At 32.1% G+C, this 19151-nt stretch overlaps 2 protein-coding genes and 1 long non-coding RNA gene across 5 annotated transcripts; 2 read left to right on the plus strand and 1 right to left on the minus strand.

Annotated features, from left to right (window-relative positions):
- The first annotated feature begins 768 nt into the window (after positions 1-768).
- Positions 769-9845, plus strand: LOC142236940 (uncharacterized). 3 transcript variants are annotated; one of them, XR_012722267.1, is made up of 4 exons: positions 769-1408; positions 8269-8765; positions 8855-9087; positions 9146-9845. XR_012722267.1 is itself a non-coding variant. In XM_075308222.1 (3 exons), the coding sequence occupies exons 2-3, from the start codon at positions 8341-8343 to the stop codon at positions 8919-8921; spliced, it is 492 nt and encodes a 163-aa protein (XP_075164337.1). In that variant the 5' UTR covers positions 769-1408; positions 8269-8340; the 3' UTR covers positions 8922-9845. The 3 variants fall into 3 exon arrangements, 1 of the variants encoding a protein (XP_075164337.1); XR_012722268.1 differs by having other exon boundaries at positions 9170-9845; XM_075308222.1 differs by having other exon boundaries at positions 8855-9845.
- Positions 3182-4147, minus strand: LOC142236941 (uncharacterized). The gene is made up of 3 exons (XR_012722269.1): positions 4078-4147; positions 3763-4006; positions 3182-3699 (listed from the first exon to the last, which is right to left on the minus strand). It is a non-coding gene; the product is annotated as an uncharacterized LOC142236941 (long non-coding RNA).
- A 3704-nt stretch (positions 9846-13549) lies between the features above and the next one.
- On the plus strand, positions 13550-15797 carry LOC142236942 (peroxisomal membrane protein 2). The gene is made up of 6 exons (XM_075308224.1): positions 13550-13701; positions 13793-13884; positions 14890-14985; positions 15050-15212; positions 15271-15390; positions 15594-15797. Exons 2-6 carry the CDS (start codon positions 13796-13798, stop codon positions 15702-15704), a joined length of 579 nt encoding a protein of 192 aa, XP_075164339.1. The 5' UTR covers positions 13550-13701; positions 13793-13795; the 3' UTR covers positions 15705-15797.
- Positions 15798-19151: the final 3354 nt, after the last annotated feature.

Genomic DNA, 19151 nt, shown 5'->3' on the forward strand with positions numbered 1-19151 from the left:
AGCTGCTAAAACATTGAAAACAAAAAACGAATCCTGTATATTTAACTTCCAATCGTAGTTGCCGAACATGTACATTGTATTGGTACTTTGTTTTTTATCAATAACCAGCTGGCAACGTACGCTATGGTTTGCAAGATTTTACTGGGAAAAAAATCTCTAGCAAAAACTTGCAATTTCTCTATCTTATAACTGTCAAATGTAGTCTCTCTCCGGCTCTCTTTTGCTGGCGTTTTGGTGTAAACGAACGACTTCCAGTAAAAATTTGTAATAATTATCAAATATTATCGGGTTCTCGAATGGAGCTAATGTTGATGTTTTATATATGCATTCAACAATACAACAACACTACACATACACAAACACAACAACACTACACATACAAACAAAACTTGAGTGATCTGCCATTTTAGTTTGACATTATTAATATCATGGGGGGGTACACACGCTTGCTCGTGACTTTACCTTTAATTATTATGCCTTGAGGAAAACAGATGTATTTAAATTATCAGTTCGCTTTTGGCGCGCTTACCGTAAACTTACTTTTCCGTGCTTCGGTGCTTTTTAGAATTTTCGAGTGCTCTGCCTTTTTATAAATCTTCGTTTCGTGCGTTTATTTCCTTGTGAAACTAGCCTTAAGGAGGCTTATGCGCCGTACAGATTTCAAGTTTATCCGGACGATAGAGGTCGTGTCGAACATATCCAATATATTGGCCACATTATAAGTTATGCGCTTTACAGACTATCAGTTATTCCGGACGGAATGTCGGTGTTGGAAAGAAATCGTACAGTGTGTCAATTCGGTCAGATTTGTATACGATAAATTTATTATCGAAAGCTATCGATTATCGTTTAGTTTTGAATTATCGAAATTTGCTGAAAAATAATCAAGAAGAAGAAAATGGAAAACGGTAAAAAGCGCCATATTCCAAATTATTTAATGCAAGGAGAGCAACGCAAAGTTTTGGCCAAATAATCCTCAAACACTTTACGTAACAAAGAAAAATACTAATTTTTTTGAAAATCTATCTTCAAACAAAATGGACCACGTATTTACCATCGAATTTATTGAATTATACAAGAAGTGCCCACAACTATGGAAAATAAAATCAGATGAGTATCGGAACAAAAACTTACGTCAAATGGGCTATGACGTTCTACTGCAAAAATGCAGAGCCCATAATAATACGGCAACGGTAGAGGACGTTAAAAAAAAAATAATAATATTAGAAGCGCATATAGACGCGAACTAAAAAAAATTCGACAGAGCGAAAGATCTGGCGCTGGAACGGCCAGTGTATATAAGCCCACTTTGTGGTACTACAAGCACCTATCCTTCCTTTCGGACCAAGAAAGTCAAGAAGAAGGAACCTGTTCGGAGGAGCTTTTGGAGGAGTTTTTAGATGTTGACGTAAGTAATTATATTATCTAAATTTTATTCGTAATGTTTTAACAATTCCCAGTTCCAGTTTCATTTTTTTATATGTTCACATTTTCTACAATAAAACAAGTAAGGAAAGTCTAAAGTCGGGCGGCGCCGACTATATTATGCCCTGCACCACTTTGTGATCCACATTTTCAATACCATCTGAATTCCTTCAAATTTGTTGAATACCTGTGCCAAATTTGAAGTCGATTGGACTAAAACTGCGACCTAGACTTTGATCACAAAAATGTGTTCACGGACAGACGGACATGGCTATATCGACTCAGGAGCCCATCCTAAGCATTTTTGCCAAAGACACCATATGTCTATCTCGTCTCCATAGTTTAGTATACCGATGGTCAATCGTCTGTCTGTACATGTAATTTTGTGTGCAATGTACAGCACTCAGTTTATGTGCAATCGTTCTCAAATTTGATACCGAGTTTTACTTTGACTCGGAGACAATCGCTATTGATTTTGAAAAAATATGTTCATATTTAAATATAGCTCTCGATTTACACTCATACGACAACGGTAGGGCAAAATTTCACTCTGAATTACTTAAACTTGTGCACTGAAAATAGAATCACATTTAGAAAAACCTCCTAAATAAAAATTGTCTGCTATTTATAAGCTCGAATACATAAACATGTTTTAGTTTGACAAAAACAAAATATGAACTTGGCTATTGTAGTACAATTAAAACAATATGTATGAATATCTATAGTATTTACCCAAAAAGCTGAATATATATGTAGTACTGTAATGCCCCCTCAAAACGGTCAATAAAAATTTGGTATATCTCAGCCATATGTAAGAAATACGTAATAACGTTTATAAGATATAAAAAACAAACAAAATTTTTACGTCCCCAATAACCATTCTCACAAATTTTAGTAAATTAGTTTGGTTAGCTTCTAAATATGAGCAAAAAAATCGATGCTGTCGCGCCAGTTATAATAATTCTACGTATATTCATTAATACAATAAAATAAAGTTAATAATACTTGTATTCAAGTCTATTTTGTACTCAATTATGGTGGCACCAGAGATGGTCTGTATCAAAAATTTTTAGGTTTGCGACTGTCGCAAAGTTGTTAACGTCACATACGCGTAGTAAATGTAGAAAAAGTCACAAAAGTCGAAAACTCAAAAAACTGTAGTCTAGTTAGCTAGGCAACGAATTCGATTATATCCAAGACGTTGGAATGTAAAGTTTCAATTCTTCGGAATGTTCACAATATTGCCTTTTGCACAAGTAGGGGGCTTTTCTCGTCCTTCCTTAGCTTAAAGTTCAGCCTCCTCAAGGTATTTTGAGCACTCACCAACGGGAATTTCGATACCACCTAAGAAAATGGGCTTGACCGCGGGAAAACTTTCATAAATGTCTGCAGAAACTGGCAAAATTAATTAATAAATGTTCACAACTTCTATTCCAAATAAGGTTTTCTGCAATAGGTTTATGGGTTTTGCGACATACTTTTATACTGACGCAAATGTGTGTCGCAAATGTCACAGTTTGTGACAGGCCAACCCTGGGTGCCACTATACGCTGCACCAAGGCAAAAAGAAAGTATGTTCACATGAGTTCAAAAACATATTAATGAACAGCCTTTGGTCAGAGTTTAGGCTGTTTTCCTATGGACAGAGAATAAACTGGCCTACGCTAAACAAAATGGTATACGTGACTAGTTTCGGTCTTACTTTCGAATATCTATCACTGCAACGATCATAGATATTGATTCATACGCTTAAACATAGTTGGAAAATGTTCTTTATTGGACAATATTGATTTCTTTATATGGCTGCTGTGATATAGTCGAAAGCATATTGTTGGACGTTTGTGGTTGGAATTTTTGGAATCAATAGTACCGTTGTTTACAGTTTTTTTAGCGGCAACCTTACTCTTAAAAATGCTCCAGGCAAAAAGTCCAACGGATTGAGATCATTTGGTGGTCATTTAGCGATATAAATTAAGCAAGAAACCTCCTTTTTAAGCCACTCTTGGATGAAGCATACTGAGTGTTTAATCCTCTTTCAATTTCCGTGGCCCGCAGCCAAAAATAACATTTGCTCTTGGAGGTGATCATATTCCTCATCTACGTGTAACGATAGTCACTTGTAGTTTTCCAGCCAATTATAACGAAATCACACTACCACGTTGGAATTCAATCACAAATAATTGAACGCAATAGATGAAAATACTTTTGTAAGCTTGCATGGTGTGCGAAGGCGATTGTGACAGCATTCCTGGTCTCGATACCTTGTGGCGACTGCTGTGAAATAAATTGGAAATTTTATTTATAAATTTTCGATACATTCTAATGTGGCAAACTTACTAGATACTGCATTTGCATTTGACTCATCATTTGCTGTTAAGGATTAAATTGGACACGATGGTTATATTTACACACTAATTAACAAACACAGGCTATTTAAATAAATATTTATTATGATTGAGAAGGGTTGCCATTGTAGTTTCCCAAAAATATTAAAAATTCGTAGCCGCAATTGTGAACGTCTCGATATTATCTCAAGTTGATATTACTAAGTTAAAATAGTAGATGTGAATCAGTGCTGCCGCTAGTGAAAAATTGAGTGAAGTAGATTTTGGAGAAAAGTGTAGTAGATTGAATAAAATTGAAGTAGCATACATTTTTGAAAACAAAACAATAGAATTCATTTTATTATACCCTCCACCATAGGATGGGGGTATATTAACTTTGTCATTCCGTTTGTAACACATCGAAATATTGCTGTAAGACCCCATAAATTATATTCTGGGTCGTGGTGAAATTCTGGGTCTATCTGAGCATGTCCGTCCGTCTGTTGAAATCACGCTAACTTCCGAACGAAAGAAGCTATCGACTTGAAACTTGGCACAAGTAGTTGTTATCGATGTAGGTCGGATGGTATTGAAAATGGGCCATATCGGTCCACTTTTACGTATAGCCCCCATATAAAGGGACCCTAAGATTTGGCTTGTGGAGCCTCTAAGAGGAGCAAATTTCTTCCGATCCGGTTGAAATTTGGTATATGTATATGGTCCCAAACAGCCATGCACAAATTGGTCCAATTCCCCCCTATAAAAGGATCCTCAGATTTATATGGGGGTTATAATAATCAACCAAAACTTTATTTCTGTAGAAAATTTTGTCAAAATTCTATTTCTATAGAAAATGTTGTCAATATTTTATTTCTATAGAAAATTTTGTCAACATTTTATTTATATAGAAAATTTTGTCAAAATTTTACTTCTATAGAAAATTTTGCAAATATTTTATTTCTATAGAAAATTTTGCAAATATTTTATTTCTTTAGAAAATTTTGTCTAAATTTTATTTCTATAGAAAATTTTATCAAAATATTATTTCTATAGAAAATTTTGTCAAACTGAATTATAAACGTATTTAATCGGCCTTCTTTGTTTAAAATATACCCCGTATGGACTAACTTACAATTTAGAAGACGGTGTTAAGGAATTTGAAGTGTTATCGCAACCCAAGTAGTTGCATTGTAGATGACAGTCTTTAGTAGAAGTTTCTACGCAATCCATGGTGGAGGGTACATAAGATTCGGCCTGGCCGAACTTACGGCTGTATATACTTGTTTTAACATAAAAATACTATAAATATTAAAAATCTGATATTTATTAATGGAATGGAATAACATTTACGAAAATTGAACAATAGGTTTTTTGGTAATTTTCCTGGTAAAGTTTTTGCGTTTTATTTTAGCACTGGTTATCAGCAGGGCTGTGGAGTCGAGCCAATTTTGCTCGACTCCGACTCCAGCATTTTTCATCAGCTCGACTCCGACTCCGGAGTCGACTCCGGGTAATATAACTAAATCTCATTTTAATACCACTACTTTGTAGTTCTATTGTGGGGGTACCGTAGGTGGATCGATATAAAGTATCGTATTTATTTATGTGTGCAAAAAAGTTCTTAATTTCACATTAGATGCCAATTGAACTCTTATTTCAAATTTAGGGCAATGTTTAATAAATAAAATAATGATATAAATTCCCATCATTATATGAGAAGATACCAACAGTATATGTATTTGGGGACCAAAGTTATTGATACTATCTCAAATCCTTTAAATTTGTTGCGAGCTATATAAAGGTTTATATTCCCATATGCATCAATTTGAATCTGAATTGATTTAGACAAAATTGTATATACTTCTACAAAATCTATGTACTTAAAATTTAAATCTAAATCTAAAGTCGGGCGGGCCGGTTATAATATACTCTGCACAACTTTGTATTTAGATCTAAATTTTGATAAAATCTCAAATCAGACTTTTACAAAATCTCGGGCCATATTTGGGAAATATTTATAATTGTTTAGACAATTTCGCAAAAATGCATTTATGATTCATTCATTGAAAAATTTGAAAATTTGAGTCATTTCTACAAGTTTTCGACTTAGCAGTGAGTATCAGTGAGCATACAATTTTGGAAAAAATTTTGTCTAGTAAATAAAATATATATCTGTATAAAATAGAAATAAAATTTTGCAAAATGTTCTACAGAAACAAAATTTTGACTAAATTTTCTATAGAAATAAAATTTTGAATAAAATTTTTATAGACATAAAATTTGGAAAAATTTTTATAGAAATAAAAGTTTGAAAGAATTATCAATAGAAATACAATTAAAAAAATTGTGTAACAAACGAAATTTTGCAAAATTTTCTATAGAAATAAAATTTTGCAAAATATTCTATAGAAACAAAATTTTGACTAAATTTTCTATAGAAATAAAATTTTGACTAAATTTTAAATAGAAAAAAATATTTCTATAGTAATAAAATTTTGAATACATTTTTTATAACAGTGAGTATCAGTGAGCATCAGTAAGAAAAAAAAATTGAGAAAATTTGCTATAGAATTTGCTATAAAATTTGATAATTTTTTCTTATAGAAATAAAATTTTGAAAAAATTATCAATAAAAATACAATTTTAGAAAAATTTTTGTGTAGTAAATAAAATTCTGCAAAATATTCTACAGAAACAAAATTTTGACTAAATTTTCTATAGAAATAAAATTTTCTACACGCAAAAAAATAATTCTTGCCTCCCAAACGAAATTTTAGACAAACAAAGCTCGTTTCTCATTTGACAAAAAAATCTATTACTATAAAATTTTGACAAAATTTTATATAGAAATAAAATTTTGACTTAAATTTTTATAGAAATAAAATTATCAATAGAAATAAAATTTTGCAACATATTCTATAGAAACAAAATTTTGACTCAATTTTCTATAGAAATAAAATTTTGACTCAATTTTGTATAGAAATAAAATTTTGACTAAATTTTTTAAAGAAAAAAATATTTCTAATGTAATAAAATGTTGAATAAATTTTTTATAGAAATAAAATTTTGACAAAATTTGCTATAGAAACAAAATTTTGACACAACTTTTTATAGAAATAACATTTTGACAAAATTTTCTATAAAAAACAACTTTGAAAATTTTTTTCTGTCAATATTCCACATGTTTGTATATGGCCTTAAAATAAAATTTAAAAAAATAATTTCGATTCTTCGAAATATTTCAAATAAATTGATATGGGCATTAAAATGGATCGATTCAGCCCATCTGCTAGTCTAACATTCTAGAAAACATAAAAAGATAGTAATTGGAAGTTGATTTTCATTTACTATCATGCTGTACATTGATCGAATGAATAACGCAATGGAAATTAATTTGAGTAAAAACTTGCTTAGTTACAAAAATGTGAAGTGTTTTAAAAAATTTGGTTTAGCCGGAGTCGGAGTCGAGCAAAATTTTTACGACTCCGACTCCAGCAAAATCTTCAGACTCCGACTCCAAGACTCCGACTCCGGCTCCACAGCCCTGGTTATCAGTGCAAAAAGAAAACAGCTCTTATGATGTATTTATATCCACTACCTATTTACCAGAAGTTCAAAAATGAAAAGATAGCACAAATATACATTAATTTGTTAACAGCATGATTATATTTTATTATTGTTGAAGTAAGTACAGAAATCGTTTCTAACAAGTTTTCCCAAAGATGAAAGATTATCATCTATATTATTATCATTGTTACAATTTTGTTGTGGTATCTCTGCCATTTTTATGTTTTGTAAATATGCATTCGGAGTTTTAGATTTTAAAAAGTTGTGGAGATAGCATATTGCAAGCACAACAATTCTAGTTTTTGCGGGGCTAAGGTTAATAGTACCTAAGAGTATTCTGAATCTTGATGCTATAATGCCGAATGCATTTTCTACAATCCTACGTGCGCGTGACAATCGGTAATTGAAATAAATTTGCTCTATTGATAATGAGGGCGTACAATAAGGCTTCATAAAATGTTTTCCTAATGGAAAAGCATTGTCGGTTACAAAAACATAAGGCAATTCAATATTAAAATTATTAATTCGTTCTGAATTAGGTAGGTTCAACTGGCCAGATTCGTACATACTACGGATTTTGCTGTTGGCATAGACACCTCCGTCTGAAACACGTCCATTGGCTCCAACCTCAACCATCAAAAATTCACAATTAGCATTAACCAAAGCCAAAAGCACAATACTGAAGTTTTTTTTGTAATTGAAATAGTACGATCCTGAGTTGTTCGGTTTTCTTATTTTAATATGTTTTCCATCCATTGCTCCTATGCAATGTGGAAAGTTCCATAAATTTTCAAAATCAACTGCGACTTCTTTCCAATCATCTTCACATCTTGGCAACTGCAAATAAAAATTTTAATAGAGTATTAATTGCTATGGTTTTATTGTACATCCTATTTAACAGTCAATACAAAAATATATTTTATATAAAATATAATTTCATTATTATTTTCAGAAAGTTGAGCCGAAAAAAAAACAGTCCTTCTGGAAAGAAAGAAAAACTCTTTTGGAGAAAGCCATAAATATAATGGAGAACACCAAAGAAGATTATGCTAGCAAATTAGCCAGCACTTGGGAGGAAGAGTTCAGAGCTCTTTCTCCCAAACAAAGAATGTATGCAAGTAGGATTATTAGCGAAACCCTCTATTTAGGACAACTGTCACACTTAAACGAAAACTCATACCGCTCTGTAGAAATTGCTCTGACGCAAAACGCCTCTACATCACATAAACGCCCTAGATGGGACAATATAAAAACTTTAACAGACATCGAATTCGAAGAGGAATATTTAAGCGGGTCTTCAATGGACTTCAACCCCTCAACATCAAGGAAACACAAATCAAAAACCAACATACCCATTGCTTCTTCGAGTGAGCGAATAAGTATAAATGTGGAAAGCGAAAGCGATAGCTCTGAAGAGGGATGGACGGGAGAAAGAAGCGCAGGTTATAAGTATGAAGTTACCAGTGAGGGAATGCACTTTTCGCACTAAAAAACATTTTTTATACTTTTATATTTATTTTTTATACTTTTTTACACAGGGCAACACAAAAACTCCAAACAAAAAATCACACCAGCCGAAAGTACTCGATGAGAGAAGAAAAGTAGTATATGGATTTTGCAAAATTGGTTGCTGTTCGTTTTGTGGCCAAATTCGATTTTGTTCACTTTTTTCCAATTTTCGCATGGCCGTAGCTCGATAATTGCTGTGAATTTTTTTGCAGTCTTCAGAAAAGCTACAACTCTTGACTCGCCCAATAAAATGTTGAATATAGTAAGTCGAATAATTTCATCTACATGTTTAAAACCCCAAAAATGTAACGAAAACAAAGATTTTTTCCGTTTTTCGACTGCAGGTCTTGAACTAATGAAAATATTATCAAACAATTAAGGCACTAAGAGCAACAATTTTGATGAAGACTGCAAAAAAAAAATCAGCACTTTTCACGCTATGGCCATGCGAATATTGCAAAAAAGTGCACAAAATCAAATTTGACGACAAAAATACACAGAGGCTCATTAAAAACGAACAACAACCAATCTAACAAAATCCAAATACAACTTTTCTTCTCTCATCGATTGCTTTCGGCTGGGATAAGTGATTTTTTATTTGGAATTTTGCGTCATAGTGTTAATAAAGACACGCTAGTACCATTGTTTATTTTTATTTTATGTTCTTTATTAATTAATCCAAAATAAGCGAACTAATATTAACTATGTATCTACGATTTATACATTAACATATACGTTTAATCCATTGATACCGCAATAATATATGTATACATATATGTACATTTCGTTTATTAGCCTAAATAGGCAATCGTTTCACAAATATAGATTTATGTCATATATGATATATTTCCGTACAAAATATATTTTTAATTTTATATTAATATATGTGCCAAAAAAGTAGTATTTACTATAATACGTTCAATGTGATATATCTGTTTTATAGTATATAAACGATAGAATTTGTGTACAAAACTAAACCTTACTAAAATTAAATAAAGACAAACTTGAATTTACTATAAACACGTAGTAATTGTTTTTGTTATACAGATAAAAGAATTTCTCTCGAGAAGTAGTCGCTCCACTTTTTTCTAGCCCATATTGTGGAAAATCTATCTTTCACATAAAAATCTGAGTGTCCATAATTTCCATTCGGATACATTTCCATCGAGTAGCAGTGTCTCCACCTTTTTAGCACTAAAAAAACTATCTTTCACATATAAATCTGGAAACCTATTCGTTTACATTTTGCAACAGTCGACACATTCAGAAGATTTTTGGCAAACAATTTGTATACCACTCGCAAGCAATAGTTTCAATGTATTTTTGGTTAAAGGTGAGTATTAAGTTCGAGTTTAGCCGCTAAAATTTTCATGAAAAATTGCGATTTTAGCGGCGAAAGGTGGTATTAAGTTCGAGTTTAGCCGCTAAAATCGTCATATTTTCACGATTACTTTTCTTTAATAGTCGATTTTTATGAATACATGTTATAAAATATAAAAAGTTTCTTTGTGCAAATCCCCAAGAGTTTATAATAAAATTTGCAAGAAATAGGTATAGTTGTATGCCCTTTTTAGTATAAAAATGCTGCTAAACTCGAACTTAAAACCCACCTTAAAATATTACTTTTCTATGTCTCCTATTCTTTTGGCCAATTTGTAGGGATTATATCGAACACAAATATTAAAAGTTACTTACACGTATGTAATTCCTAAGCGATTTTATGATGGCAAGACATGTTTCTATTATAATTCCACTCAAGGTAGATGTTCCCATATAAACTTCAAACTTCAAGTCCGAAAAAGTCTGTCCCGTTGCCAAAAACCGTAACGTAGCTATTAATCTTTCATTTGGAGTTTTCGCATCTCTCAAATGAGTGTCCTGTTTTTGGATGAGTGGACTTATCATATCCAGCAATTCCTCGAATACGTGGGTGTCCATTCTCAGATAATTCTTGTAGTCTTGCGGTGCAGTTAAACTCAATTCTCTTACGAGACGCACATTTGAAGGAGATCTCTTCTTCAACCATCCTTGTATCCATATTCTCTTAACGGGCTGCTCCTCTTTTTCTATTAGCTCCAATAAAAACAAAATTAAAGCTAATTTGATTTTTTTTTTGTTTTTGTACATATTGTTATTAAAATTTCACAAAAATTAAGCGGCTTTATTTTCTAGTCAATGTTATTGTTTACAAAAAATATCGATACCATATCGATTTCTGCTATCGATTTTTTCATTGGTCTGTCAAACAAAAATTGCAATGTGGTTAATGCGTACGATTTTAATCGAAAAGTTGGACGCGGACATTGTCGTCCGGAATAACTGATAGTCTGTAAAGCGCATTAAAGGCCGGTATGCACCTCTAGCGAAATTTTCGGTAGCAAAAATTTATTTAAGTCTACAACAAAAAAACAGGGCTGTGTACACAAATTTTAAACCAGCTAATCGCTTTTAAAAATTGTTAATATATGTTCCAAATATTCCTCAAATAAATTGTTTATTATTTACAGACCTTTTAAAACTTACGCACACAATGATTGTAATAAATGTTTGCTGCCAAAATATGCTTTTGAAAACCCTGTTATTTTCATTAGAGGTGCGTACCAGCTTACGAAATTGAACGCTACCGAAAATTTCGTTAGCATAAATAGCAATGCATTTCTTATGGGAATGAAATTTTTCGCTAGAGGTGCATACCGGCCTTAAGTCCGAAGGCATAATCGATACAGCTGCATGTTTATGGGATCGATAACACATTTACCAATTATTTAGTCATCGCCGACAATTCGTATCGATTGTACACACTGTAAAATTCTTTACAAACACAGACATTCCGTCCGGACGCATTAGCTTTCTTTTTCACCTTTTTTGTGACCTGACGACTATAGTTTTGTGCCGTTCAGACTATAAGTTTTTCCGGACGGAATGTCTGTGTTTGTAAAGAAGCCACCGTGGTGCAATGGTTAGCATGCCCGCCTTGCATACACAAGGTCGTGGATTCGATTCCTGCTTCGACCGAACACCAAAAAGTTTTTCAGCGGTGGATTATCCCACCTCAGTAATGCTGGTGACATTTCTGAGGGTTTCAAAGCTTCTCGGCTATGAAAAGGAGGTCCCTTGTCATTGAGCTTAACATGGAATCGGGCAGCACTCAGTGATAAGAGAGAAGTTAACCAATGTGGTATCACAATGGACTGAATAGTCTAAGTGAGCCTGATACATCGGGCTGCCACCTAACCTAACCTAAAGAATCCTACAGTGTGCTCAATCGTTACGAATTGTCGGCGATGACTAAATAACCTATAAATGTGTTATCTATCACGTTAACAAGGAGCAGTATCGATTATGCCGTCGGACTTATCTTATAGTGTGGCCAATCAATCGCATCAATCAATACATTGGATCTTTTCCATCCATAATTTGAAGAGGCTTGATAAAAATGTTATCGTCTTCATATACATTTTTGCACTTTTAATTTAGTGTTTTGGTGAAAAACTCGAACTAGTACTCACCTTAAGAGATGAGGAGAATGCTGGGAAAACCATGGCTGAGCATAACCCAATAGAAATGCTCTTGCGGTATTGGAGAGCAACAGTCTCAGAGTATAAAGAATATGAATGACGTCGCTATGAAGATTTCAAATTAGATGGTGTTTTCGACATAGAGAACCCAAAATCAATTTTCTTTCGTTTGAAATTCTCTTACACATGTATTTTAATGTGATTGATTTTATGATGGCTTGCATCGTATAAGGGTCCATTTTCTACTTATTTTATCGTTACTTACATAATCACTTCTATTCTTTCGGCTGTGGAGCCAATTAAATTAGTTCTCTTCTTAATTTAATGATATTAATTTATTTACATTATATCGATTGCTCAGTATTTTTGTTATGATGTAATATCCCTGCCAACATTTTTTGAATTTGACGGCGCTTCTTAGAATCCCCACCACGACGAAAACAGTCATATACAATATCCAAAACTTCTCGCAAAAGCGCCGTTACTATTGAGAAGGTTTGCCACGCCAAGTTAGTACAAAAAAGTATCACATGAGTGCAGTTATTAGGTGCATTTTAATAAATCTAGAACGACGCCAATAAGAGCCCCTTCAAACTATCAGAAAAAGTGCATTTTAAGATAGTTGTAAAAGAATCATCGTGGTCAAGTAAAACACGATTGTTTAGATGTTTATTAATTTCATTAAACATTTATAAATTCTTATAAATATAACATTTATACAACTATCACATTACATTTAATATAGAGGCAGTGTGTCTGGAAAAATATATGAAAAACTATCACTTTATCATACTATGTATGTTTCACAAAATATGTACATTTCATACTTTTTGATACGTTTCCCCATCACAGTTGGCGATTTTTGTAGTGTCACTTACGAGTCTGTGGTAGCGATGAGGATGAAACGGAACTTTGAAATGCTGGCAGGGATATTTTTATAGGCCTATATTGGCGTTATATTACAGAATAAGTACGTATGAAAGTTATCGTTCGGCATACAGAAACGGGGCATTAATCTTTATTTGACTAGTTTGTTTCTATTATGTTGAATACAACAGGGTATCTTTTATTTAAAAATGTGTTGATTTATAATATTTTTCAAATGCTTGCGTTAAACAATTGGTGTGTTTTTAACGGCCGGCTCGTACGACAAATTTTAGGTACTTTTATTTATCGATTAATTTGACTTTTAATGGTATGTGATCTAATAATGATCGATTTCCGATTTTCTGGATGAGAGGCAATAAACAAATAAAATCAGATAACAAACCAGATAATGAAGAGATTAGTTATTGTTTAGATTATATTTGTTAATAGTAAACGAACATTCCACGCATACGTTCTACCCGGCTGAACAGGTTTGGCGAAAAGAGATCTGAGAACTATTGCTATCGCATAGACTTTGTACTTTAAACTAACTTCTTCATACCGCTTGCATTTATCTTGCAGAAAATGTCGCTATCCAAACCAATTTACTCTTTATTGGGTGTTTACTTGGAACAATTATTCAACCATCCTGTTCGTACGAAGTCTATAACTGCGTAAGAATCATAATTCATTTTATTTTGTATTAAATATTTTACTCGTGGAACCGAAATGTACTTGTGTATGTGTTGCAAATATTGCATGTGTGCAATAGGGATGAGAAATAACAACTAAAACTGTACTTGATCAAGTTAAGAAAAGTACTATTTCTAATTCAGGTACCATTTTCTCATATACAAAACGCTGTAAATAAATTTTTTACAGCAATGCTTATATAAACGGTGCGTCATGTTAACCGGAATAGAACGAAAGCCTATTCCGACTCCTTATTTGGTTCTGCAACCGAAAACTCCCAAGAGTTGATTACTCTGATAAGCATAGTACCAAGATCACGTTTTCCTACGAAAAAACCGCTATATTCCTTACAAAAACCGTTCACGCGGAATAAATGGAATATCTTAATTTTAAACTTTTACGAACACATTGATGGGACCCTATTAGCGGTGATATAAGCTGGAACACGATATTCACGGAAACGGATCATCAATACGATCAGCTCATGTAATTGCGGATCCACACAAAAAAATCGACCATCTAACATTTAATGTCCTAACATGAGTCTTATTCCTAGAGAATCGCTGAATTGAAAGCTTTGTAAGGCTGGTATTAAGCAACTCGGTTGCAGGGAAATATTGAAAGGTGATCAAGATGTATATGCATCACATCATGAACCTTACAGAAGGGCAAAAACAGTTATTAATAATGCTTTTTTCCGGACCTGAAGAAGCTATGTCCATATTCGTTCTTTGCCTAATAATGAAATTGTTTCAACCAACTTGATTCATTCGAATCTTGTACCTAAAACTTATTTATATCAGATTTCGTCAACACCGTTTCAAATATATCTTGAAGACTAAATAAACTGAATGACGAACATTCAAGGATCCTGCAAAACATCAAGGATTTGCAAAATTGGCAAATATGTATTTTTTGCCAATTTTTCGTTTGCCAAACGTGATCACTTAAAAAAGAAATCTAATAAGTACTCTTTATAATTTCAGCTCAGCTTTGGCTGCAGGAGCAAACTACACATCTCAAAGGATCTCTGGCCAAAATAAGGTGAATCAGCAAAGCATTATTTCATACGCTTTATTTGGGTTAGTACAAGTGTTCTGAAGTTACACAGTCACATTTCATGTATATGCATTGTCTCGTTATCAGCCTAATTTTTGGAGGTAGTGTTCCTCATTATTTCTACAAAACTGTTGAAACTTTATTCCATCAAGATGTTAAATTTAGGAGGTTCTTTCAGTTCATTTCCGAGCGATTAGTATATGCTCCCGTATATCAAGCATTATCTCTATATTTTCTATCAAGATTCGAGGTGAATATGTTTACTTGTTTTTGAATTTAAGATTATCATATAATTTTTACTACTTTAGATGAAATCTCATAATGTGGCAATGACTAATTTGGAAAAACTTTATTGGCCTTTGTTGAAAGCAAACTGGCAGTATCTATCATTGGCCGTTTTCCTGAATATGTACTATGTGCCCCCAATGGTATGAATATGCAATTTAATAATAGTATAGCATTTGTCCTAATGTTCCATAGTAGATAGTTCTATCTTTTGTATAGAATGATCATCAAAATACCTCTTTGGAAATGTTGTGTAGAATCCTTTAAACTAGTTGATTTTAATTTTCGAATTAGTATTTTTGAACAAAGTTTTTCACATCGTTTCCTTAATATTTTTATTCTACAGTTCCGTACGATCACTATGAGTTTGGTTTCGTTTATTTGGGTGATATTTATAGCTCATAAACGCCGCCGTTTCCAAGAAAAACAGGATGCTGCATTGGCTAAAAAGAAATAAACATGCGTAATATATTGTATTTACTTTTTTGTATATGGTGCAGATGTTATTATTATGACTAAATATATTTGGAATAATAAATTACAAGAAAAAGTTTGTATATGAAGGGGGAAACTATGTAAGTGCTTTAACATGGAAACTGTTGCTAGAAAAGATTCTTAGGGCAAACATTTTAAAAGTAAAGGGAGTTACAAGGCCGAGAATCGAAAATAAATCTACCAAAACATAGTAAAATTATATCGTTTGGATGAAAAGTTTATTATAACTTGATGGGGAATCATCCAATGCAAAATTGCAAATGTTTATTTTCTGCAAATTGATAAGGTCGGTATAAAGATCGCATTACAGGTGGGTACTAAGTTTGAGTTTAAGGTGGGTATTAAGTTCGAGTTTAGCCGCTAAAAACGTCATTTTTTCACGATTACTTTTCTTTAATAATCCATTTTAAGGAATACAAACTTTGTGAAAATTTGCTTTAGGCTTTTCCCCATCAAGTTATAATAAAAATTGCAACAAATATGTATAATTTCATTCATTTTTCTTACTGATTTAGTTTTCACTTTAGCGATTTTAGCGGCTAAACTCGAACTTAATACTTACCTTAAAATCAAAACCAAATCTGTAATAGCAAAGCGAAATTTTAACTTTCTTGGCAAATTACTTTCTTGTTGGCCTGATTCCGAAACAGGGGATTAACGTCCAAATGCATGATTTTAATTTACAAAACAAAAACGTCTACTTTCATTCAAATGAATTATTAAATAAAAGTAAGCGTAAAAATGACAATGTTAGAAATTAATACCGGCCTTTATAATAAAATTAGAAAGATGAAGTAACCAGATGTTTTTCGTTGCATTTAAAGGTAGTATATTTTATATTTTCAAAATTTTCTCCTATCATTTTGAAGTAATTTTTAAAGATTTCATCAAACAATTTGAAAATATATTGAAGGTGAGGCGTTTCAAGTAAAGTTGGATTTATGTTGAAAATGATGTTTACCCTCAAACTTAAAAGGTGTTGCATTTGAGGAACGTTCATCCTCCCAATAAACACAAGCATTTGAAAAATGCTTATATTCAATATGCTTTCAACAACTTTTTCAAAGAATTAGATTAGAATTCAATTTGAGAAATTGTTGAGAAAATCGCGTTCTCAACAAAAAACAGACATTACCCTCAACAGTAGAATTCAACACGTTAGCAACGATTTCTCAACATATTAGCAAATTTTCAAATTAAATTTCATTTTAATGCCTCAAACATCTTTAAAAATTTGTTGAAAGCAAGTAATTTGCAAGGCTATTTGAATTAATGTTGAAGATGGGATTCACTATCAAATTGATATGGCGTTACCTATGAAAAATGCTCATCCTTGTATTTGTTGGGCTGTGGTGGAGATCTATAGTACAAACCAATAATCGATTTCTCGACATTTCCATTATTACCATTTAATCAAAAATCGATTTTCGATTATTTTTACCAATGAAAATTCGAATATTCGATTTTTTCATAATCGATTTTCATAGAAATAATGATTCTACAAAATATTCAATTTCATGAAATCTATTTGTCTTTTTGTGAGTATTATTAACAATAGTTGGTAAGAAAATCCAAAAATTATTGTTCCATTAAAAGCTGAGTACTATGTTCAGTTTTCAAGCTGAAAACCAGCTTATTTTCACGGTTACTTTTTTTAATCAATTAATTTTGAAATATTAAATGGTTCGCAATCAATACATTGGATCCTTTCCATCCATAATTTGAAGAGACTTGATAAAAATGTTATCGTCTTCATATATATTTTTGCACTTTTAATTTAGTGTTTTGGTGAAAAACTCGAACATAGTACTCACCTAAAGATGTTAATTTTTAAATTTGCTTAATATTTTTTAAAATGTTCAATATAAAATTTTTAACATATGTGAATCATTGATTTTTATTTCCCCAAATAATTACCCTATAAATACAAGGAAATTGAAATTTATTTAATAAAATCAGAATTTTTTATTTTATTTATTTATTTATTTAGCAATTTAAAGCTATTAGACAATAGCAACTTATAATTTAGTTCGGATTTTATAAATTAAAAGTTTTGTTTAACATATTCAATGACATTACGCTTAAATTCTTTAAAATTTCTTTCAACTTTTAGTTGTAATGGTAATTGATTAAAAATTAAAAATTATTATTATTATACTAGTTCAAAGTCTAAAATCAATTTTTCATGGTCAAAATTAAAAATTAGTTAAATATCTAAAATCGATTTTTGCGATTATTTTTAGGTTAATAATCGATTTCGACTTTTTTTAAATTTTAATGCCTAAAGCGGACCTTAGACGGTCGGATAAACACTCCGACAGAGGTTCGTCTATTTGTTGTGTGTTCGTTCAAGTTTTGCCCTTACACTGCACGAACAAATGTGATGACAACATGAAAAAATAAGAAGAAGCATAAACAAACAATGAAATTGACGAAGATTTATGGGTGAAACCATTTTTTACTGAAAAAATGTAAGAAAATAATAAAAAAAATCCTGGTATATGCGTCAAAACAATGATTCCTGAAGTAATCCACATTTAATATATTACAAATTACTTGATGAATTTCAAAATACTTGTCGCCTGGTTTCCCATTGATTGTAAGTGGAACTTTTCCACGTTTTTGCCACAATACTGGTTTAGATTTATATATTTCTTTAATTTTTAACCAGAATTGGCGATCCATCATTAATTTCATTGCAGAAATGACTGTTTTTAATGTAAAAATAAATTTGTCTTTGATAATGTTTGTCGAACATCCCCTTACACTCAATGATTTGTACCACCCAACCAGCAAAAATCAAAGTTGTTTTGATTTTATGCCAACACGTCCCCACGACTGCCGAACACGACCTTATACTATCGGATTTGTCGCCGCAACGTGTTGTGTCGCATGGTTTATCCGACCGTATAAGGTGCCCTTAAATTCGAATAATCGATTTTCGATTTATAGATCCCTACTTCCGTCATTCGGCACCCTACATTCGGCACTCATCATCTGGAATTTGGTATCCGTCGTCGCCATACGTTGTTGCCCGTTCGACGCCGCCGACGATTAAGTCTGCTCATCTCGACTGAAAAGCCATCAACCATTGAATACATATTCTTTAGAATCTGCCAAAAAATTTAACCTTTCATCGATCTAGGTCATTCCTACGATTCTAATTGAGCATACCTTTATTATTTGACTGACGCCGAGTAAAAACTATCACAGAAAACAAGCTAAGTCCTGCATTTTTAATGTAAAATAGTTTACCCATTTTATCTTCATGTTATTCTTCAAATTAATCACAATAAATTGCTATTGAGGATCGAGTGAACGTCACATTATCAAAACATAATTGGGCAAAAATGCGATTTGCACTGATGAAATATGTCTATGGTATCAAACGTTATGAAAGTTGTTCATC

The sequence above is a fragment of the Haematobia irritans genome, chromosome 4, assembly GCF_050003625.1.
Source record: "Haematobia irritans isolate KBUSLIRL chromosome 4, ASM5000362v1, whole genome shotgun sequence".
In the NCBI taxonomy this organism is placed as follows: Eukaryota; Metazoa; Arthropoda; class Insecta; order Diptera; family Muscidae; genus Haematobia; species Haematobia irritans.